Genomic DNA, 19331 nt, shown 5'->3' with positions numbered 1-19331 from the left:
ATGGGAGTGTTTCCTTAATTTCTCTTTCAGATTTTTCATCATTAGTGTATAGAAATGCAAGAGATTTCTGTGCATTAATTTTATATCCTGCAGCTTTACCAAATTCATTGATTAGCTGTAGTAGTTTTCTGGTGGCATCTTTAGGATTCTGTATGTATAGTATCATGTCATGTGCAAACAGCAACAGTTTTACTTCTTCTTTTCCAATTTGTATTCCTTTTATTTCTTTTTCTTCTCTGATTGCCGAGGCTAGGACTTACAAAGCTATGTTGAATAATAGCGATGAGAGTGGACATCCTTGTCTTGTTCCTCATGTTAGAGGAAATGCTTTCAGTTTTTCACCATTGAGAATGATGTTTGCTGTGGGTTTGTCATATATGGCCTTTATTATGTTGAGGTAGGTTCCCTCTATGCCCACTTTCTGGAGAGTTTTTATCATAAATGGGTGTTGAATTTTGTCAAAAGCTTTTTCTGCATCTATTGAGATGATCATATGGTTTTTATCCTTCAATTTGTTAATATGGTGTATCACATTGATTGATTTGCATATATTGAAGAATCCTTGCATCCCTGGGGCAAAATCCCACTTGATCATGGTGTTTGATCCTTTTAATGTGTTGCTGGATTCTGTTTGCTAGTATTTTGTTGAGGATTTTTGCATCTATATTCATCAGTGATATTGGTCTGTAATTTTCTTTTTTTGTAGTATCTGTGTCTGGTTTTGGTATCAGGGTGGTGGCCTTGTAGAATGAGTTTGGGAGTGTTCCCTCCTCTGCAATTTTTTGGAAGTGTTTGAGAAGGATGGGTGCTAGCTCTTCTCTAAATGTTTGAAAGAATTCACCTACGAAGCCATCTGGTCCTGGACTTTTGTTTTTTGGAAAATTTTTTTAAGCCATATTTTTTTAAATAAATTTATTTTATTTATTTATTTTTGGCTGCATTGGGTCTTTGTTGCTGCGCAGGGGCTTTTCTCTAGTTGTGGAGAGCAGGGGCTACTCCTTGTTGCAGTGCACAGGCTTCTCATTACAGTGTCTTCTCTTGTCGCAGAGCATGGGCTCTAGGCGCGCGGGCTTCAGTAGTTGTGGCTCATGGGCTCTAGAGTTCAGGCTCAGTAGTTGTGGCGCACAGGCTTAGGTGCTCCGCGGCATGTGGGATCTTCCTGGACCAGGGCTCGAACCCGTGTCCCCTGCATTGGCAGGCGGATTCTTAACCACTGTGCCACCAGTGGTGGAAGATTTTTAATTACAGTTTCAATTTCATTACTTGTGATTGGTCTGTTCATATTTTCTATTTCTTCCTGGTTCCGTCTTGGAAGGTTATACCTTTCTAAGAATTTGTCCATTTCTTCCAGGTTGTCCATTTTATTGGCATAGAGTTGCTGGTAGTAGTCTCTTAGGATGCTTTGTATCTCTGCGGTGTCTGTTGTAACTATTTTTTCATTTCTTGTTTTATTGATTTGAGTCCTCTCCCTCTTCTTCTTGATGAGTCTGGCTAAAGGTTTATCAATTCTGTTTATCTTCTCAAAGAACCAGCTTTTAGTTTTATTGATCTTTGCTATTGTTTTCTTTGTTTCTATTTCATTTATTTCTGCTCTGATCTTTATGATTTCTTTCCTTCTGCTAACTTTGGGTTTTGTTTGTTCTTCTTTCTCTAGTTCCTTTAGGTGTAAGGTTAGATTGTTTATTGGAGATTTTGCTTGTTTCTTGAGGTAGGTTTGTATTGCTATAAACTTCCCTCTTAGAACTGCTTTTGCTATATCCCATAGGTTTTGGATCATCGTGTTTTCATTGTAATTTGTCTCTAGGTATTTTCTGATTTCCTCTTTGATTTCTTCAGTGATCTCTTGGTTATTTAGTAACGTATTGTTTAGCCTCTATGTGTTTGTGTTTTTTACGTTTTTTCCCCTGTAATTCATTTCTAATCTCATAGCGTTGTGGTCGGAAAAGATGCTTGATATGATTTCAATTTTCTTAAATTTACCAAGGCTCGATTTGTGACCCAAGATGTGATCTATCCTGGAGAATGTTCTGTGTGCACTTGAGAAGAAAGTGTAATCTGCTGTTTTTGGATGGAATGTCCTATAAATATCAATTAAATTTATTTGGTCTGTTGTGTCATTTAAAGCTTGTGTTTCCTTATTAATTTTCTGTCTGGATGATCTGTCCATTGGTATAAGTGAGGTGTTAAAGTCCCCCACTATTATTGTGTGACTGTCGATTTCCTCTTTTATAGCTGTTAGCAGTTCTCTATGTATTGAGGTGCTCCTACGTTGGGTGCATATGTATTTATAATTGTTATATCTTCTTCTTGGATTGATCCCTTGATCATTATGTAGTGTCCTTCCTTGTCTCTTGTAACATTCTTTATTTTAAGTCTATTTTATCTGATATGAATATTGCTACTGCAGCTTTCTTTTGATTTCCATTTGCACGAAATATCTTTTTCCATCCCCTCATTTTCAGTCTGTATGTGTCCCTAGGGCTGAAGTGGGTCTCTTGTAGACAGCATATATATGGGTCTTGTTTTTGTATCCATTCAGCCAGTCTATCTATGTCTTTTGGTCGGAGCATTTAATCCATTTACATTTAAGGTAATTATCAATATGTATGTTCCTATTACCATTTTCTTAATTGTTTTGGGTTTCTTATTGTAGGTCTTTTCCTTCTCTTGTGTTTCCTGCCTAGAGAAGTCCCTTTAGCATTTGTTGTAGAGCTGGTTTGGTGGTGCTGAATTCTCTTAGCTTTTGCTTGTCTGTAAAGCTTTTGATTTCTCCATCAAGTCTGAATGAGATCCTTGCCAGGTAGAGTAATCTTGGTTGTAGGTTCTTCCCTTTCATCACTTTAAGTATATCATGCCACTCCCTTCTGGCTTGTAGAGTTTCTGCTGAGAAATCAGCTGTTAACCTCATGGGAGTTCCCTTGTATGTTATTTGTCATTTTTCCCTTGTTGCTTTCAATACTTTTTCTTTGTCTTTAATTTTTGTCAATCTGATTACTACGTGTCTCAGCGTGTTTCTCCTTGGGTTTATCCTGTATGGGACTCGCTGCATTTCCTGGACTTGGGTGGCTATTTCCTTTCCCATGTTAGGGAAGTTTTCAACTATAATCTCTTCAAATGTTTTCTCGGGTCCCTCCTCTCTCTCTTCTCCTTGTGGGACCCCTATAATGAGAATGTTTTTGCGTTTAATGTTGTCTCAGAGGTCTCAGGCTGTCTTCATTTCTTTTCATTCTTTTTTCTTTATTCTGTTCGGTGGCAGTGAATTCCACCATTCTGTCTTCCAGGTCACTTATCCGTTCTTCTGCCTCAGTTATTCTGCTATTGATTCTTCATTGCAGTTATTGTATTGTTCATCTCTGTTTGCTTGTTCTTTAATTCTTCTAGGTCTTTGTTAAACATTTCTTACATCTTCTCGATCTTTGCCTCCTTTGCTTTTCCGAGGTCCTGGATCATCTTCACTATCATTATTCTGAATTCTTTTTCTGGAAGGTTGCCTATCTCCACTTCATTTAGTTGTTTTTCTGGGGTTCTATCATGGTCCTTCATCTGGTACAAAGTCCTCTGCCTTTTCATTTTGTCAGTCTCTGTGTGAATGTGGTTTTCCTTCCACAGGCTGCAGAATTGTAGTTCTTGCTTCTGCTGTCTTCCTTCTTGTTCTCTTGACTCACTTCCTCTGGGGGAAGCCATCTACCATGTCATGAGGACACTCAAGCAGCTCTGGGAGATGCCCACACAGAGAGAAACTCAGGCCTCCCATCAACAGCAATGTGAGGGCACCGTCGTGGAGGTGGCTCCTGCAGACCCAGTTAAGTCTTCAGATGCTGCAGTCCCTGCCAATATCTTGACTGCAATCTCCTGAGAGATCCTGTATCAGGACCACTCAGCCAAACTGCTCCTGAATTCCGGATCTACAGAAAGTATGAAAGATAATGATTATTATGAGCTTCCCTGGTGGCACAGTGGTTAAGAATCCGTCTGCCAATGCAAGGGACACAGGTTCAAGCCCTGGTCCGGGAAGATCCCACACGCTGCAGAGCAGCTAAGCCCATGCACCACAACTACTGAGCCTGCGCTCTAGAGCCTGCAAGCCACAACTACTGAAGCCCACGTGCCTAGAGCCGGTGCTCGGCAACAAGAGAAGCCACAACAATGAGAAGCCCGTCCACTGCAACGAAGAGTAGCCTCTGCTCACCACAACTAGAGAAAGCCCATGTGCAGCAACAAAGACCAAACACAGCCAAAAATAAATAAATAAAATAAATTTATTTATTTTTTTAAAAAGGAAGATAATGATTATTGTTGTTTTAAGCCACTTAGTTTTGGGGCAACTTGTTACACAGCAGTAGGTAACTTATGCATCTGTTTAACCGGTTTCCTACATTAAAACTTTCTGTTGGAAAGACCTCAAGTGAGTTCTATTTTCTGACTGATACAAACTCCTGTCCTGAATGGTAAACACAATGGCAAATTAGCTTATGTAAAAATGAAAAGTCTAAATGTGAGGCTGTGGCTGAATGTGAAGGCTGGGTCACATGACCCTGGGCCCCTGTGATGGGTTCTGCATACACACAGGGAACAATACGTGGAAGTAATTAATTACAGGCTGAAGGGGGTAATCCAAGTAGAAAATGCTACAGAACAGAAGGGAGCCATTCTTTTTATTTTTTTTTCATGGTCATGCCACGTGGCATGTGGGATCCCAGCTCCCCAACCAGGGATTGAACCTGCACCCCCTGCATTGGAAGCAGAGTCTTAACCACTGTACTGCCAGGGAAGTCCCAGAAGGGGGCCATTCTTGATCCTAGGAGCCACTGGTGAGGATATTAGTGAAGACAGAGGAACAATACTTGAAGATTTGGATAATTAAGTGAAAAGAAAAGGATAGTCCAGGTCATGAAGGTGAAATTGAAGTATTAAAAAGAAAGTTTTTAAGATCAACTTTGTCAGATGGCTATTTTTCTACAGTGTGAACAAGTACTATCAGCTTCCTGGTCCCAAACTAAATATTGATTTTTACTTTGTCTTCTCAACATCCATTCTCCCCTCTGTAAGAGGATTCTCCTCCCTCCTATCTTATCCCATGCCACTCAGATGGACTGCCCCCAGCCTCTGGCGCTAAGCCTGACCAATCAGCAACATCCATGTCCCTAAGTACAGTGATTGGTCCAGGAGTGGGCATGTGTCCCAAGCTGAACCAATGATACGCAATGGAAATCCACTGAATTTTCTGAGGTCACTGAACAGGTAGGATGTAATCCTAGAGGTCCTGAATGCTACCTTGGCCACCATGTGTCGAGAGCCTGCACGAGAGTGGCATCAACATGGTGCAAACCTGGAGCTGAGGGGCAGAGAATAGCAGAAGTCAGACGACGTAGCTGAGCCCCTGGATCCAGCTGTGCTTGAAGTCCACATGCTGGACTTCTTATTTATATAACTTTTTTGCTTAAGCCAGTTTGAGCTGTGGAAGAGTTTTAACAAACTCTGGAAATCCAAAACAAGAGACATTACAGCTACAAAGACTTCCCCCATGTCTGTTTGGAGATGTTTGTGGTGAGCAGGCTCGATGCTATAAATGCTTTAAAATAATTTAGGTCAATTAATTGGTGGCACGGCTTAGAACTTTTGACAGCATGTAAGTAGAGACTATGTTTTCAGAGACTAGGTCATGGGCTAGAAAGTACTAATCCCTTTAATTCTTAGCCCTGTCACTCACTCAAATGCTCACACTCAATTCCTTTCTGGGAGCGTCTTTAGTTTCTCATCTGTAAAATGGAGTAATATTTCCTCAGGCAGGCTGCTTGCCTTCTCCTTTCCCCAGACTGACCTGTTCTTACTTTGGGTTTCAATCCTGTGAATGGTCCTATCATAGTCCTTACCTTGTGTTATTTTATTTTTGTATTATTCAGATATAATTTATATACCATATAATTCACCCATTTTAAAGTGTACAATTCAATGGTTTTAGTTATAGTCACAGAGTTGTGCAACCATTGCCACAATTAATTTTTTTTATTAGTTCTTAAAAATTATTGGTTCATATAGCTGAAAAGCCTAGAGGTAGCAAAAAATAAGGCACAGCTTGACCCAGCTGCTCAAATGACATCCCAGGATGTGGTTTGCTCTCCCGTCTCTTAGCCCTGCTTTCCTCCCTGTTGACCTCTTACCCATACTGGCTCTCCCCAGATGATGGCAAGATGGCCACCAAGAGCCCCAGGCTTCCAGCCTATTTTCTCAGCAACCCAATAGGAAAAAAACAACCAACCAAAACAAAAATTTGCCTTTTTCAAGAGGTCCAGTAAAAGTGTGATGGAATCTCATTGGACGGTCTGAAGTCAATGCCCACCCCTGAGCGAACCACTAGCCCCACGGGTTGGACGGTGCTGATTGGTCAGGCCCTGGTTTCTCCTTCCTGGGAACCAGAGAGCAAGAGAAGGGTGGTTCCCCCAAGGAAAATCAGAAAAATAGGATGGATCCTGACAGGCAAAACAACATATGTACCCTCTCTACTCACTGGACTATGAACTCCTTGAGGGCAGCGTCTCCTGTCCTAATTTATCTTTGCACTTTGGACTGCACTTCATCTTTGCAGGTGGGACTGGCACACAGAATAGCTGTGAGCTTCTCGGCTCGATAAAGCCCTTTTCCCTTTTCTTTTTTTTTTTTTTTTTAATTTTTGGTCACACCTCGCAGCGTGTGGGATCTTAGTTCCCCGACCAGGGATTGAACCCGTGCCCCCTGCAGTGGAAGCGTGGAGCCTTAACCACTGGGCAGCCAGGGAATTCCAGCCCTTTTCCCTTTTCTTTCCCACTCTCTTCTGGAGCCTGGTTCAGCTCTGAGAAACAAGGAGTTCTATGAGGAGGTAAATGTTCCTACAAAGTGACTTGAGCTTCCAGAAGGAACGTACTGTTTTTACCACAAGCAAACCACAGGGAAAGCCCATTGACCCCAGAAGTTCATTGACAGATGAATGGATAAACAAAATGTAGTCTATCCCTCTGATGGAACATTATCAGCCATGAAAAGGAATAGAGTACTGATTCCTGCTACAACAAGGATTGTCCTTGAAGACATTAGGCTAAGTGAAAGAAGCCAGTCACAGAAGGCTATGCATTGTATGATTTTATTTATATGAAATATCCAAAATAGGCAGTCCATAGAGACAGAGAGTAGATTAGTGGTTTCCTCGGTCTGTGGTGGAGGAAATAGGAAGTGACTGCTAACAGGGCTTCTTTTTTTAAAAAAATTTTCATTGGAGTGTAGTTGATTTACAATGTTGTGTTAGTTTCTGCTGTATAGCAAAGTGGATCAGTTATTCATATATGTATATTCATTTTTTTTAGATTGTTTTCCCATATAGGCCATTACAGAGTATTGAGTAGAGTTCCCTGGGCTATAGAGTAGGTCCTTATTCATTATTTTTTATTTTATTTTATTTTATTTTGCCACACCTCACGGCGTGTGGGATCTCAGTTCCCCAACCAGGGATCGAACCCATGCCCCCTGCAGTGGAAACGCAGAGTCCTAACCACTGGACCGCCAGGGAATTCCCAGTTATCTATTTTATATATAGTAGTGTGTATATGTCAATCCCAACCTCCCAACTTATCCCTTCCCCGCCTTCACCCCTGGTAGGGGCTTCTGTTTGGAGCAATGAAAATGTTCTGGGAATTCCCTGGGGGTCCAGTGGTTAGGACTCAGTGCTTTCACTGAAGGGGCCTGGCTTCGATCCCTGATTGGGGAACTTAAGATCCTGCAAGCTGTACAACTCAGCCATAAAAAAAAGAAAAGAAAAGAAAAGAAAATGTTCTGGGATTAGATAGTAGTGACGGTTGACATTATCTGTGAACATACTAAAGCCATTGAATTGTACCCTTTAAATGTGTGGATTTCATGGCATATGAACTATATCTCAATGAAGCTATTTAAAATAACAGGGAAGAGGGCTTCCCTGGTGGCGCAGTGGTTGAGAGTCCGCCTGCTGATGCAGCGGACACGGGTTCGTGCCGCGGTCCAGGAAGATCCTATATGCCGTGGAGCGGCTGCGCCCGTGAGCCATGGCCGCTGAGCCTGCGCGTCCGGAGCCTGTGCTCCGCAATGGGAGGGGCCACGGCAGTGAGAGGCCCGCGTACGGGAAAAAATAAATAAATAAATAAATAAATAAATAACAGGGAAGAGTTCTCAGCTGTCCAAGATGTAGTCCAGAAACAGCCAGGTCCAGGCATAAAGGCAGCCAGGAGAGGTTGTGCCTTTGACATTTGATCACGTTCCGAAGCTGGTCAGGGTCAAGTTTTGCTTTTTCCTAGACCTTACTTCCACCTTGAATATCAAACAACCTTCACAGCTTTGAGAACGAGAGGAGCAGCACCAAATGTACACTTGCTGACCTGGCACAATCAGCTGGCCTTGCTGTTCTCCCATTGAGATAACAATTTCACAGAACAGCAACATCGGCCGAGGTCGCTCCGGGATGGTGATGGAACAGGACAACAGGAACGTGGTCCAGGCCACAAGATGCCAGATCTATCCCTCTCTTGGCGAATGTGAGTGACGGCTGCTTCTGTACCAATTACAGCCTTAGCTTCTCTCCAGTCTGTCCTCCGTATAGATAAGATTTATTAAGAGCCCGGATCCTAGAATCGTCCCTGCTTCCTGACAGCACCCACTCTAGAGCAAACTCCCAGATCCTTAAACTCTCCCTGGAGCCACCCAACCAAAGCTCAAATCCTGTAGTAGTTTCTTCTTAACACTACAGTCTACACTTTAGAAAGATGCGTGGCTGCGGGGTGGGGGGGACCCCCTACCCGCTCTCCCCAGCACCACCCCCACCCCCGCCCCGCACCAACATAGCCCGGGGCTGGCTCTCTGCAAGGTGAGCTGTGGCCTGCAGCCTCGTCCTTACTGCCTAATCTATAGGCAGGAATGGAGGTGCTGGGCAGATGAGGATGTAACGTATTTTAGCCACTCACTTCCCATCAAATTGAAAGAACCAAAACTTGCCTGGACTTACACAGCAATGTTGTTTAAAATAGCCCAAACCGGGAAATAGTGTGAATGTCTATCAAGGGAGTAAATTACAGTACATCCATAAAACAGAAAACTATACAATCATTTACAAGAATGAGGCAGGATTATCTATTTAGAAAGAAAAAAAGAACGAGGTAGATGTATATATGCTGAGCTGGAAAGATAATTACAGGGTAATGTTAAGTGACAAAAGCAAATTGCTTACTAATATGTATGTCATGCTTCCATTTAAAAAATAAATGTGTGTTTAGATATTCTCAGGAAAAAATCAGGAAGCGCATGGATCAAACTGTCAACAGTAGTTACCTGGGAGTGAAATGGGATGGGAGGAAGCCTACTGCATCCATAACTTTTGTTTTGTTTTTTTGCGGGACGCGGGCCTCTCACCGTTGTGGACGGACGCACAGGCTCAGCGGCCATGGCTCACGGGCCCAGCCGCTCCGCGGCATGTGGGATCTTCCCGGACCGAGGCACGAACCCGCGTCCCCTGCAACAGCAGGCGGACTCTCAACCACTGTGCCACCAGGGAAGCCCGCATCCATAACTCTGTAAATGGACGGATTATGGGTGTGGCAGACCCAGAGCCGTTTGTCCCACCTGTACCTTCCCCACCTCCACCTGGGATACTCTCTTCCCGGCATGAACAGCATCAGCTACAGCTCACACTGTTCCTGTGGTGCCAGAACCCTGTGCAGTGCCAGGGTCACCTCAGCTCCTACAAGTTCTGATGGTCTCAGAAGACCACAGGGGCAAAGGCTGCGGCTGTCTCAGCACCCAGGACCAACCCAACTAGGGGAGGTCTGCCTAGAGAAGCGGGGAAGTTAATGCCCCAAGGGGAGGACTAATGAGAGACGTAAAGGAGCGGGCAGATAAATCGCTCATCTTCTCCCCACCCTCCATATACCCTCCCAATACCCCTGTCCGTGCTATTGGACAGTTCTGAGGTTCAGCAGTTTCACACATTCTCCCCAGAGACCTCCCATTAGATTAAGCATCGGCTGAGTGTTCCTGCAAAGCTGGACCAACTTCGGTAATATTCCACCTTGAATTTGCTCTCCCTCCTTTTCGGCCTCACTTCCCTTCTTCCCTGACTCTTGCTTCCCTGCTATCATACCCTCCAGTAAAGCATTAGCTCATAAGCTTTTTAAGGAACCCATACAAAGGCAGTGGGTGATTTTTTTACTATTTAAATATTTTTCTTTAAACATTTTATTTAATTAAGAGCCCAACCATTTAAGTGGATGAGACCCTCAAAGCAGAGAAGTGCTACCAAATTAATGTAACTGTAATGGAAAATCTACACAGACCCAGTATTTACAGGTGGAAACAGACACTGAAATTCAGAGAGCGTGCCCAATGCACTTTAAAGACTCTTGTTACTAAGGTTTTCCATGATGGGTTTGGGGACATCATTATCTTCCATATAATGTCCTTGAGTTGGGGGGCGGGGGTTGACCATTAAGTAGAATCACTGCAGAACAAACTGAGTCTTGCGTGACGTACTGGTGTTTAAAGATGTAATGACGATATGAGAACAGTTCACGACCATCTCAAGTCTATCAAATTAAAGGAGGAGGAGGAGGGAGTAAGGAAGAGGAAGATAATCTAGATTAACAACCATGGGAAGTCAAGGTTGTCGTGGGTAGAAGAGAGGGTGAGAGGCTATTTCAGGTGGTCAGCCCTTGGGATTGAGCCCAAGGGACAGGGCAAGTAGAGCAGAAGACTACTCAGTCTCCTGAAAAATAAGGGTCCTCGTAAACTAGTCTGTTTTCATCAGCTTTGGCTGCTATAACAAAAAACCATAGACATGCAGATGTCAGCTAATGCTACGGTGGCAGTCATACTGCGATATATAAAGGGATCAAATCAACACGTTGTATGCCTTAAACTTACACAATGTATGTTAACTATACCTCAATCTTTTAAAAAAGGAGGTAAAAGAAAAAGAAGTACCATAGACTGGGTGGTTTATAAACAACAGAAATTTATTTCTCACAGTTCTGGAGGCGGAAGTCCAAGATCAAGGCACTGGCAGATCTGGTGTCTGCTGAGAACTCCCTTCCTGGTTCACAGACCTCTGTCTTTTCACGTGGTGGGAGAGGTGAGGAGTTTCCAGCATTTCTTTTATAAGAGCACTAATCCTATGCATGAGGGCTCCATCCTCATGACCTCATCACCTCCCAGAGGCCCCTTCCCCTAACATCATCACATTGCGGGGTTAGGTTTTCAACATATGAATTTGCAGGGTACAGACATTCAATCTATCAGATAGTCTATGGCAACAGCACAGGGGAGCTACACTCTAGTGCCCCGAAGTTCCCTCTCCAGTCCTAGTGTGCTTTCTCAGGCACTGGTAGTCTGATTTTCCAGGAAGCAGTAACTTCTCCTTCCACATAATCACTGCTTCTCTCTTCCACATGCCCATGCAACTGGCTCTTCCTCCTGTCCCTATAACCATGGGAGGTCCCAGCACCCACTCATCCTTTCTCCCCTCCCAGCCTCCAGATCTTCTGTTCCTGTTGGTGGCATCAAATCTCTCTTCTTTTACCCACGGCTGAAACAAAACTCATCCAAGGAAAGCTAATATTTTGCCATTCACTCAAGTCCATAGTCTATATTAATGTTTTTAATTTCTAATGAAAATTTTCTAATATTACAGAAGGAAGAAAAATAGTATGATGAAGTTCCATGTACCCATCACCCAGCTTCAACAATTATTAACAAAAAGGCCAGTCTTCATTTTATCCATATTCCCAACCATCCCACCGACCCAGTGGGTTATTTTAAAGCAATTCAAAGACATTATATCTTTTTATTCACAAATCTTTCAGCAAGCCCATAGTCTTTAGATAGCTGTTCTGTGTTATTGGGAGGGGAGGTTGAATGCTGTGTGTGGAATGGATGGAGAAAGAGGCCCTCTAGTGGACTGATCTTTAATTCCTTTTCTATTGTTTCCCAACAATTCAGCTCGGACCCAAATTTGCATGGCCCTCTCAACAAGTCATGTGTTGTTTCCTGCTCAGCATCTGAACTCCTTTTCTAAGTTTGGGCTGTCCACCCCTATGTGATCCATCTCTGTGTGATTCTTGGTGAAAGCAGAGTTTTATTCCTTTGATGGAAGCTGAAAAAGTTAATCTTTGCTTCGTCTGATCCCAGGGCACTGGCTATGACCCAAGCTCAGCCATTTGGATGCTCTTACCAGGGATTTGAGTTTGGAATAGATAAACCATGGTACGTAGAAGGACTAAAGGAATAGCAGGGTGGCTGGTGCTTAGAGAGTGAGCCGATTAAGTGTGAGATGAAGATGGAGAGGTAGACACGGATGACACTATGAAAGTCCTGTCGGCCATGGGAAGGACTTTGGGCTTATTGTAACTTGGCATTGATACCTGGAGTGATAAAAAGTACGTGTTTATCAAGATTACTGGCTGCTGTGTAGAAGACAGATTAGAAAGAAGACAAGATGAAGCAGACGACTCGGTTAGAAGCCTACAGTAGCCTTCCAGGAGGGGAAATAATATTAAGTGGGGCTAGAGTGGTTTCAGGGAGGTGAAGAAAAGTGGAAGAATTTGAGAGATATTTTGCAGGTACAATTGATGGGACTTGGTTTCCCTAATTTCCAATTCCTCTAACAGTCACACAACAGTGTTGATTCCATGATGTCATTGTTCTGAACTAAATGCTTCAGGGGTAACAATAAAAGCAAATGTAATAGTAACAACAACAACAATAATAATATAAATAGCAATAGCTAACATAAATGTAGCTCTTACTACGTGCCAGCCTCTGATCGAAACACTTTACGTATTTTAACTCATTTAATCCCCACAAAAATCCTGGAGGGAGGTATGATTGGGGTTATTCCCATTTTACAGATGAAAAGCTAAGACAAAGAACGATTCAATGACTTGCAGAAGATCATATGACATACTTACTGCATCAAATATGAACTTGGCCCCAGAATCAGTTTCTGGTCCTCTCTTCAACCTCTTTCCCCACCGCTCCCCAACTTGCCCCATCCAATCCAGTATGCTGACTCACACAAATAGAGCCTATTTTTTACCTGGGATTCACACACATGGCCTATGGTCTTCTCTTATTCCTGCACATATGGTATGATTCCATTTATTTGAAATGCCTAGAATAGGCAGATGCATAGAGAGAAAGCAGCTTGGTGGTCGCAGGATTGCCCCACCTGGCACACAGAAGGTACTCACTCAATAGTTGTGAGTTCCCTGGTTGGATAAAGCCCTTTTCCCATTTCCCCCCTACCCTCTTCTGGAGCCTGTGTCATCTCCCAGAAACAAGGAGATCTGTGAGGAGAAGATGTTCCTACAAAGTGATCTGAAGAAAAGTACTGTTTTTACAACAGGCAAAACAACAGGGAAGGTGGAAACAACCTAAAAGTCCATCAATGGATGAATAAACAAAATGTGGTCCATCCTTACAACGGGACATGATTCAGCCGTAAAGAGGAAGGAAGCACTGACACAGGCTACAACACAGATAAACCTTAAAAACATGATGCTAAGTGGGAGAAGCCAGACATAAAAGGCCACATAATCTATGATTCCATTTATATGAAATGTTCAGAACAGGCAAATCTGTAGACCCAGAAAGCAGATTCGTGGTCACAAGGGGCTGGGGGCAGAGGGGAATGGAGGGTGACTGCTAATGGGTACAGGGTTTTATGGGGAGGTTAATGAAAATGTGAAATTAGAGAGTGGTGTTGCTTGCACAACCTTGTAAATGTGCTAAAAACTACCGCATCGCACACTTTAAAAGGGTTAATGTCACTGTATGTGATCTATAGCTAAATAAACAGAACAGAATCCCTCCAAAATAAAGAAAAATGCTAGAATGCATCACCACCAAATAAACTGAACTCAACTCAAATCAATCTCTCCATCCAACACCAGTCTAAAGAAACTATAGGGAACAAACATATTAAAGGTGAAATTTCACAGTGGTGAAATCATCAGAATCCAGACTGAGAATCTCTAAAAGGCAAATAATCCTGTTTCATCAACTAATAGATTTCAAGGGAAGGAGAAAAAAAAAAAAAGAGATGGAGGATTAAAAGAGACTAAGGGACATAACAACCAATTGCAATATGTAAACATTATTTGGATCTTGGGTTAAACAAACGAACTTTAAAGAAGTAAACTGATGAGACAATTGAAATTTTGAAGACTGGATATTTGATATGAAGAAATTAATTTTTTTCAAGTGTGATCATGATACACCCAGTCAGTGACTAGACCAAGGTCACAAAGCAGAGAGGTCTGGATGCTTAAGCATCAGGATCAACTGCCTCTCCCTACATTTTTTAAGATTGTAAGCATTCTCCTAAGCACTCAGGCTCATCATTTGCGGGGGGGGGGGGGGGGGGTCACCTTGGACCCTTGCCTCCTCTTTCCCTTCCTAAAGTCATTTTCAGCCCTTCCACTCTCCCATCCCTTTCCTGCCCTGGTTCCGAGGCTCAGGCTGCAGGCTGGCACTGTGGCTCCTCTTTCCTTGTCCCCTCCCAGCAGATTCTCAGTATATCTTTGCTACCTTGAGGGTAAAGTTGCCCCAATCTGGGCATTCATTATTTATCCCTTAGTTCACCATGGGCACCCACTGAGTTCAGCTCCATCCCTCCCGCTGTGGTACCCTAAGCAAGTTACTTAACCTCTTGTGGTGAGTTGAATGGTGCCACCCCTCCTGACACACACCCTCCCCCCCAAAATAGCTATGTTCACATCCTAATCCCTGGAAACTGTCAATGTGACCTTATTTTTCAAAGTGTCTGTACAGATATGATTAAGAATCTTGAGATAAGATCATTCTGGATTGTGTGGGTAGGTCCTAAATGTAACGATAAGTGTTCTTATAAGAGATTCAGAGGAGGAGACAGAGATACAGAGAAGGCCAGAGATTGGAGCGATTCTGCCACGAGCTAAGGAAGCCGGCAGCTGGAAGCAGCCAGGAAGGATCCTCCTCTAGAGCCATCAGAGGGAGCAGGGCCCTGACAGCACCTTGATCTCAGACTTCCCGCTTCCAGAACTGGTGGAGAATGTTTCTGTTGTTTCAAGTTACCAAGTTTATGGCAAGTTGTTACAGTAGCTACAGGAAGTTAATGTCCCTCCCTATTCCTCACTGTTCTTGATTTAGGGTGGGGATAATCATAGGTCCACTTTATTGGATTGCTGTGCACAGATCTGACCCCAGTTTTAGCACTTACCAGCTTGCCTGGCCTTGGGCGAGGGACTTGGCTTCTCTGTGCCTCAGTTTCCTCTTTTGTAAAGTAGGGAGAATAATACTTCTTTGGATGTTGTAAGGCAGCAGTTCTCAAACTTTTTGCTCTCAGGGACCTTTTTCCGAGGGCACTCTTAAGAACCATTGAAGACCCTAAAGAGATTTTGTTAGATATGTTATATCTATTGATACCTACTGTAACTAGAAATTTAAGCTGTTTTTTTCAAATTAATTTAAAATAGACACATGACATGTTAACATGAATTTTCTTTTTAATATTTATTTTTATTTATTTACTTGGCTGTGCCAGGTCTTAGTTGTGGCATGCAGGATCTTTAGTTGCGGCATGCAAACTCTCAGCTGCGGCATGCGGGATCTAGTTCCCTGACCAGGGATCGAACCCCGGGCCCCCTCCATTGGGAGCACGGAGTCTTAGCCACTGGACCACCAGGGAAGTCCCTAACATTAATATTTTTTAATAAAAAATAACCATGCTTCAAAACAAACAAGCAAGTACCAAGGACAGTGGCATTGTCTCATATTTTTGCAAATCTCTTTAATGTCTAGCTCATCATCAGAGAGCTGGACCCTCAAATCTGCATCTGCATATTCAGTCAATCACGATATGCTGGTCTGTGTTTCAGTATATGAAGAACATCTAGCCTCTCACTGATATATAGCCGGCAAAAGGGACCTCGTAGAGACCCTTTGGGTATTGGGGAACCCTGGTGGTCTTCAGGCCACACTTTGAGAAGTAGTGGAGTAAATGAGGAAATATTTGTAAAGTACCTAGAAAAATGCCTGGCCATAGTAAACACTCTGCATTTTTAAACTAAATGTAAAGCCAAAGCTCGATGCATTTTAAACCTTAAAAAATTTTAGTTTTAATTAACATGTGTCAGGTTGGGGTGGGTTTTTACAGCTACAAGGGCGTTCAGGGATTTTTTCTGACTTCAAGGAGCTTACAGTCTGATGAGGGGAGGAGTATGTGTAACCACAGTTAAAACTATGCAAAGAGCAGTTTTATGGGAGTAGGAGGAGGATGTGGGGATGCACAGGAGGGCGCCTAATTACGCATGCGTGGGGTGGGGGGCTGTTCAGGGAAGGCTCGCCTGGACGCGGAGGGGTGGTCTGATGGACAGGTGGATCTAGCCAGGTCAGAAGGACAGAGGGCTTGAGACAAGAAAGCTGAAATCCAAATCCCGGCCTCACCTCCTCTGTGAAGTGGTTTTTAGGTCACAAGGAGCCGCTAATAGACGTGGCTGGCGGGCAGCGCAGCCCGGCCGCTTAAGGACCAGAGGACCCCTCGACCCTTCTGCCCCTCTCCCGGGCGCCTCTCCTGGAGCGCAGGGCCTGGCGCCGCCCGGTCCGCCCGGTGACCTGGTCGGAAGGGTCTACGAGCCGTGGGGTCCTCGACTCCTCCCCAGGATGGGCCGCATCCCGGAGTGCACCTCTTGAGCCTTCCACTTCTCTCCAGCGCAGGGGCCGCCCCAGACACTGTGAATCGTCCAGAGAGACCAGCAACCCACAACCCTACCACCTCCTCCCCTTCTCTTCTGGGCTAGTCTCGACTCCGCCGGGGCGGGAGTGGGAGAGGAGGAGCCAGGACCTGACTGGAGGAGGGGCGGCGCGTCCGGACGCGCGGTGGGGGGGGACCGGCTGGAGCCGGGGGTGGGGGGGAGGGGAAGGAAGGTCCCGCGGGTGGAGCGGCGGGGCGGGGGGCTGCGGAGCCGGTGGGTGAGGGTGCGGTGTCCGCGGGGACGCCGGGGCGCCCTCGGGCGGCGGAAGCCGGGCGCGCCCCTCTCCAGGCCGGGATCGGGGCGGGGCGCGCGGTATCCCCGCGGGGGGAGCTGATCAGCTGGCGTCGCCGCCGCCAAAGTTTCCCGGAGGAGCCACGGCCGCCCTTCCTTGCCAGGCCCCGGGCGTGGGGACTAGCCGCCGGCAAGGACTGTTTCAGAGGGCAGCAGGGCCCGCTCTCCAGCCAGACCCCGCGCCTCCATTGCGCCCAACTCAGATTCCCAACTTGGGAGGCGCCGCGGGCCTGCGCACGCGCGCGCCTTCCTCGCCTCCTCCTCCTCCTTCTCCTCGTTCTCCCCCCACTGGGGAGCAGGCTCCGGGCCGAGCCGGGCGCAGAGACCCGCGCCCTGCGCGCTGACCCCCGGCTCCCGGCCCGCCGCCTCCGCCCATGCCGACGCCCGCCGCCCCCCCGGTGCGCCCTCGCTCGAGGGCCAGCTAAGCGCGGGCCGGCGGCGGCGGCGAGAGGTGGGCCCGGCCCGGCGCTGCCCTCGACAGCGGCAAGTTTGGGAGTTGCACTAGTTTGCGGGGTGGGGGAGAGGCCGGGCGGGGGGCCATGGAGGAGGACCGGGGGTCGGCGTTGGCGGCCGAGTCGGCGCTGGAGAAGAACGTGGCGGAGCTGACCGTCATGGACGTGTACGACATCGCGTCGCTCGTGGGCCACGAGTTCGAGCGGGTCATCGACCAGCACGGCTGCGAGGCCATCGCGCGCCTCATGCCCAAGGTCGTGCGTGTCCTGGAGATCCTGGAGGTGCTGGTCAGCCGCCACCACGTCGCGCCCGAGCTGGACGAGCTGCGCCTAGAGCTGGACCGACTGCGCCTGGAGAGGATGGACCGCATCGAGAAGGAGCGCAAGCACCAGAAGGTGGGCGGTGGCCTCAGTCTGCCCATCCCGGCAACGTGGCCGCTGGGACCTAGGGGTCCTTCAGCACTGGGCAACTGTAGGTGCACACGTGTGTATACAGGGAATAGACGAGAGACGATCGGACTGGGTGAGGGAAGGAGGGAGGCCGCTGGCCCTCTTTTGCCCAGCCTGCGCACCCCCAGAGATTAAGAGTAGTTCTTTGGAGTCAGACCTGAGTTCCAATCCCACCTTTACCACTTAATAGCCGTGTGACCTTGAGTAAGTTATTTAACCTCTCTGTGCTTTATTTCCTCACATATCAAATGATGATACTAATAGGACCCGCCTTATGAAAATTAAATGGGATACTATCTAGAGTGCTTAGATAATATTATTCTTTTCCAGAAATGAAATAAGCACCCCTGCCCTTCAGTGTTACCCGAGAAGATGTGATACCGGGCCGCATTCTTCATCCCACTCCAGAGCCCTCCAGAGCCAAGGGGATGTGACCTCCAGTCACTGAGCTTATTGACCGCCAGTCTCTGGGTTCTCATTTTCAAAAAGGAGCCCTGAACCCCAGTCCAGGGTTCCTCCTAGTTTATTAACCTGAGGTGGTTTCCCCACCTCGATTTTACTCTCTGAGGTAGCGATTATTCTCTTCATTTTACAGATGAAGAAACTGAGGATCACAGTGGGGCGGGGGGGGGGGGGAATTTGTCCCAAGGTAGCGCTGAGAGTCTCAGCCCCAGTGGAGGTAATTCTAGTGCCTCTTCCCCACCCTCTTTGAATTGGAGGAAGGTGATTTGGGGCAGCTTTAAGGCTAAGCCTCTGCCTTGTGAACAAGCGCTGGGCTCATGAATCAGGGACTCCTCACTGGGCCGGGAGTCCAGACAAGGTGCCTGGGGAGAAGGAAGTGGGAGACGTGTGGTTTCCTGCCCCAACCTCAGCCCAGGGACGCTCCCTTCAGACTGAGAATGGGAGGAAACGCTTTTCCTTGGGGGATCAGGGTGTCTGAGCAGACTCTGACTTGCTGTGTGGCCTCAGGAAATCCAGTTGGCCTCTCTGAAACTCTCTGGCCAGCCATCACATACTGTGTACTTTGAGGTCTGTGTCTTTTCAAGGAACAGAGCCCCGGCTGTGTTTGCAGTCTTAACCTAAGGGCAGACCCCTGGGTGATTAAGAGAACTAGTGTTTTGGAGGTTTGATTGTGTTTGCCCCCAAAGGTCCCTATGCGCTGGGGTCAGGTAGGAAATTCAAGCTCCCAAGCCTTAGGCAAAGTTTCCAGGATCACACTGGGAGCTTGAAAATGTCCCTGCCCTGTAATTAATGTCAAGATTCCCAGGAGCAGGGACTTGGGAGCTAGATAGCCTGGTTTCAAGCCCTGTCACTCACGGGCTGTGTGATCTTGGGCAAGTCACCTAGTCTCTCTGTA

At 46.0% G+C, this 19331-nt stretch overlaps 1 protein-coding gene across 2 annotated transcripts in view; it reads left to right on the top strand.

The window, feature by feature from the left end:
• The first annotated feature begins 17117 nt into the window (after nt 1-17117).
• Nucleotides 17118-19331, top strand: part of RILPL1 (Rab interacting lysosomal protein like 1) — a 43891-nt gene continuing 41677 nt past the window's right edge. For both annotated transcript variants that reach the window (XM_082852517.1, XM_082852516.1), the window contains exon 1: nt 17118-17920. In XM_082852517.1, the coding sequence (XP_082708643.1) occupies nt 17612-17920 (309 nt within the window). In that variant the 5' untranslated portion in view covers nt 17118-17611. The remainder of the gene's footprint in view (nt 17921-19331) is intronic.

This window comes from Leucopleurus acutus (genome assembly GCF_964270905.1).
Source record: "Leucopleurus acutus genome assembly, chromosome: 13".
Lineage (NCBI taxonomy): Eukaryota > Metazoa > Chordata > Mammalia > Artiodactyla > Delphinidae > Leucopleurus > Leucopleurus acutus.
The sequence above is the reverse complement of the archived record's forward strand: the minus strand, read 5'-3'. Positions and strand labels throughout refer to the sequence as shown.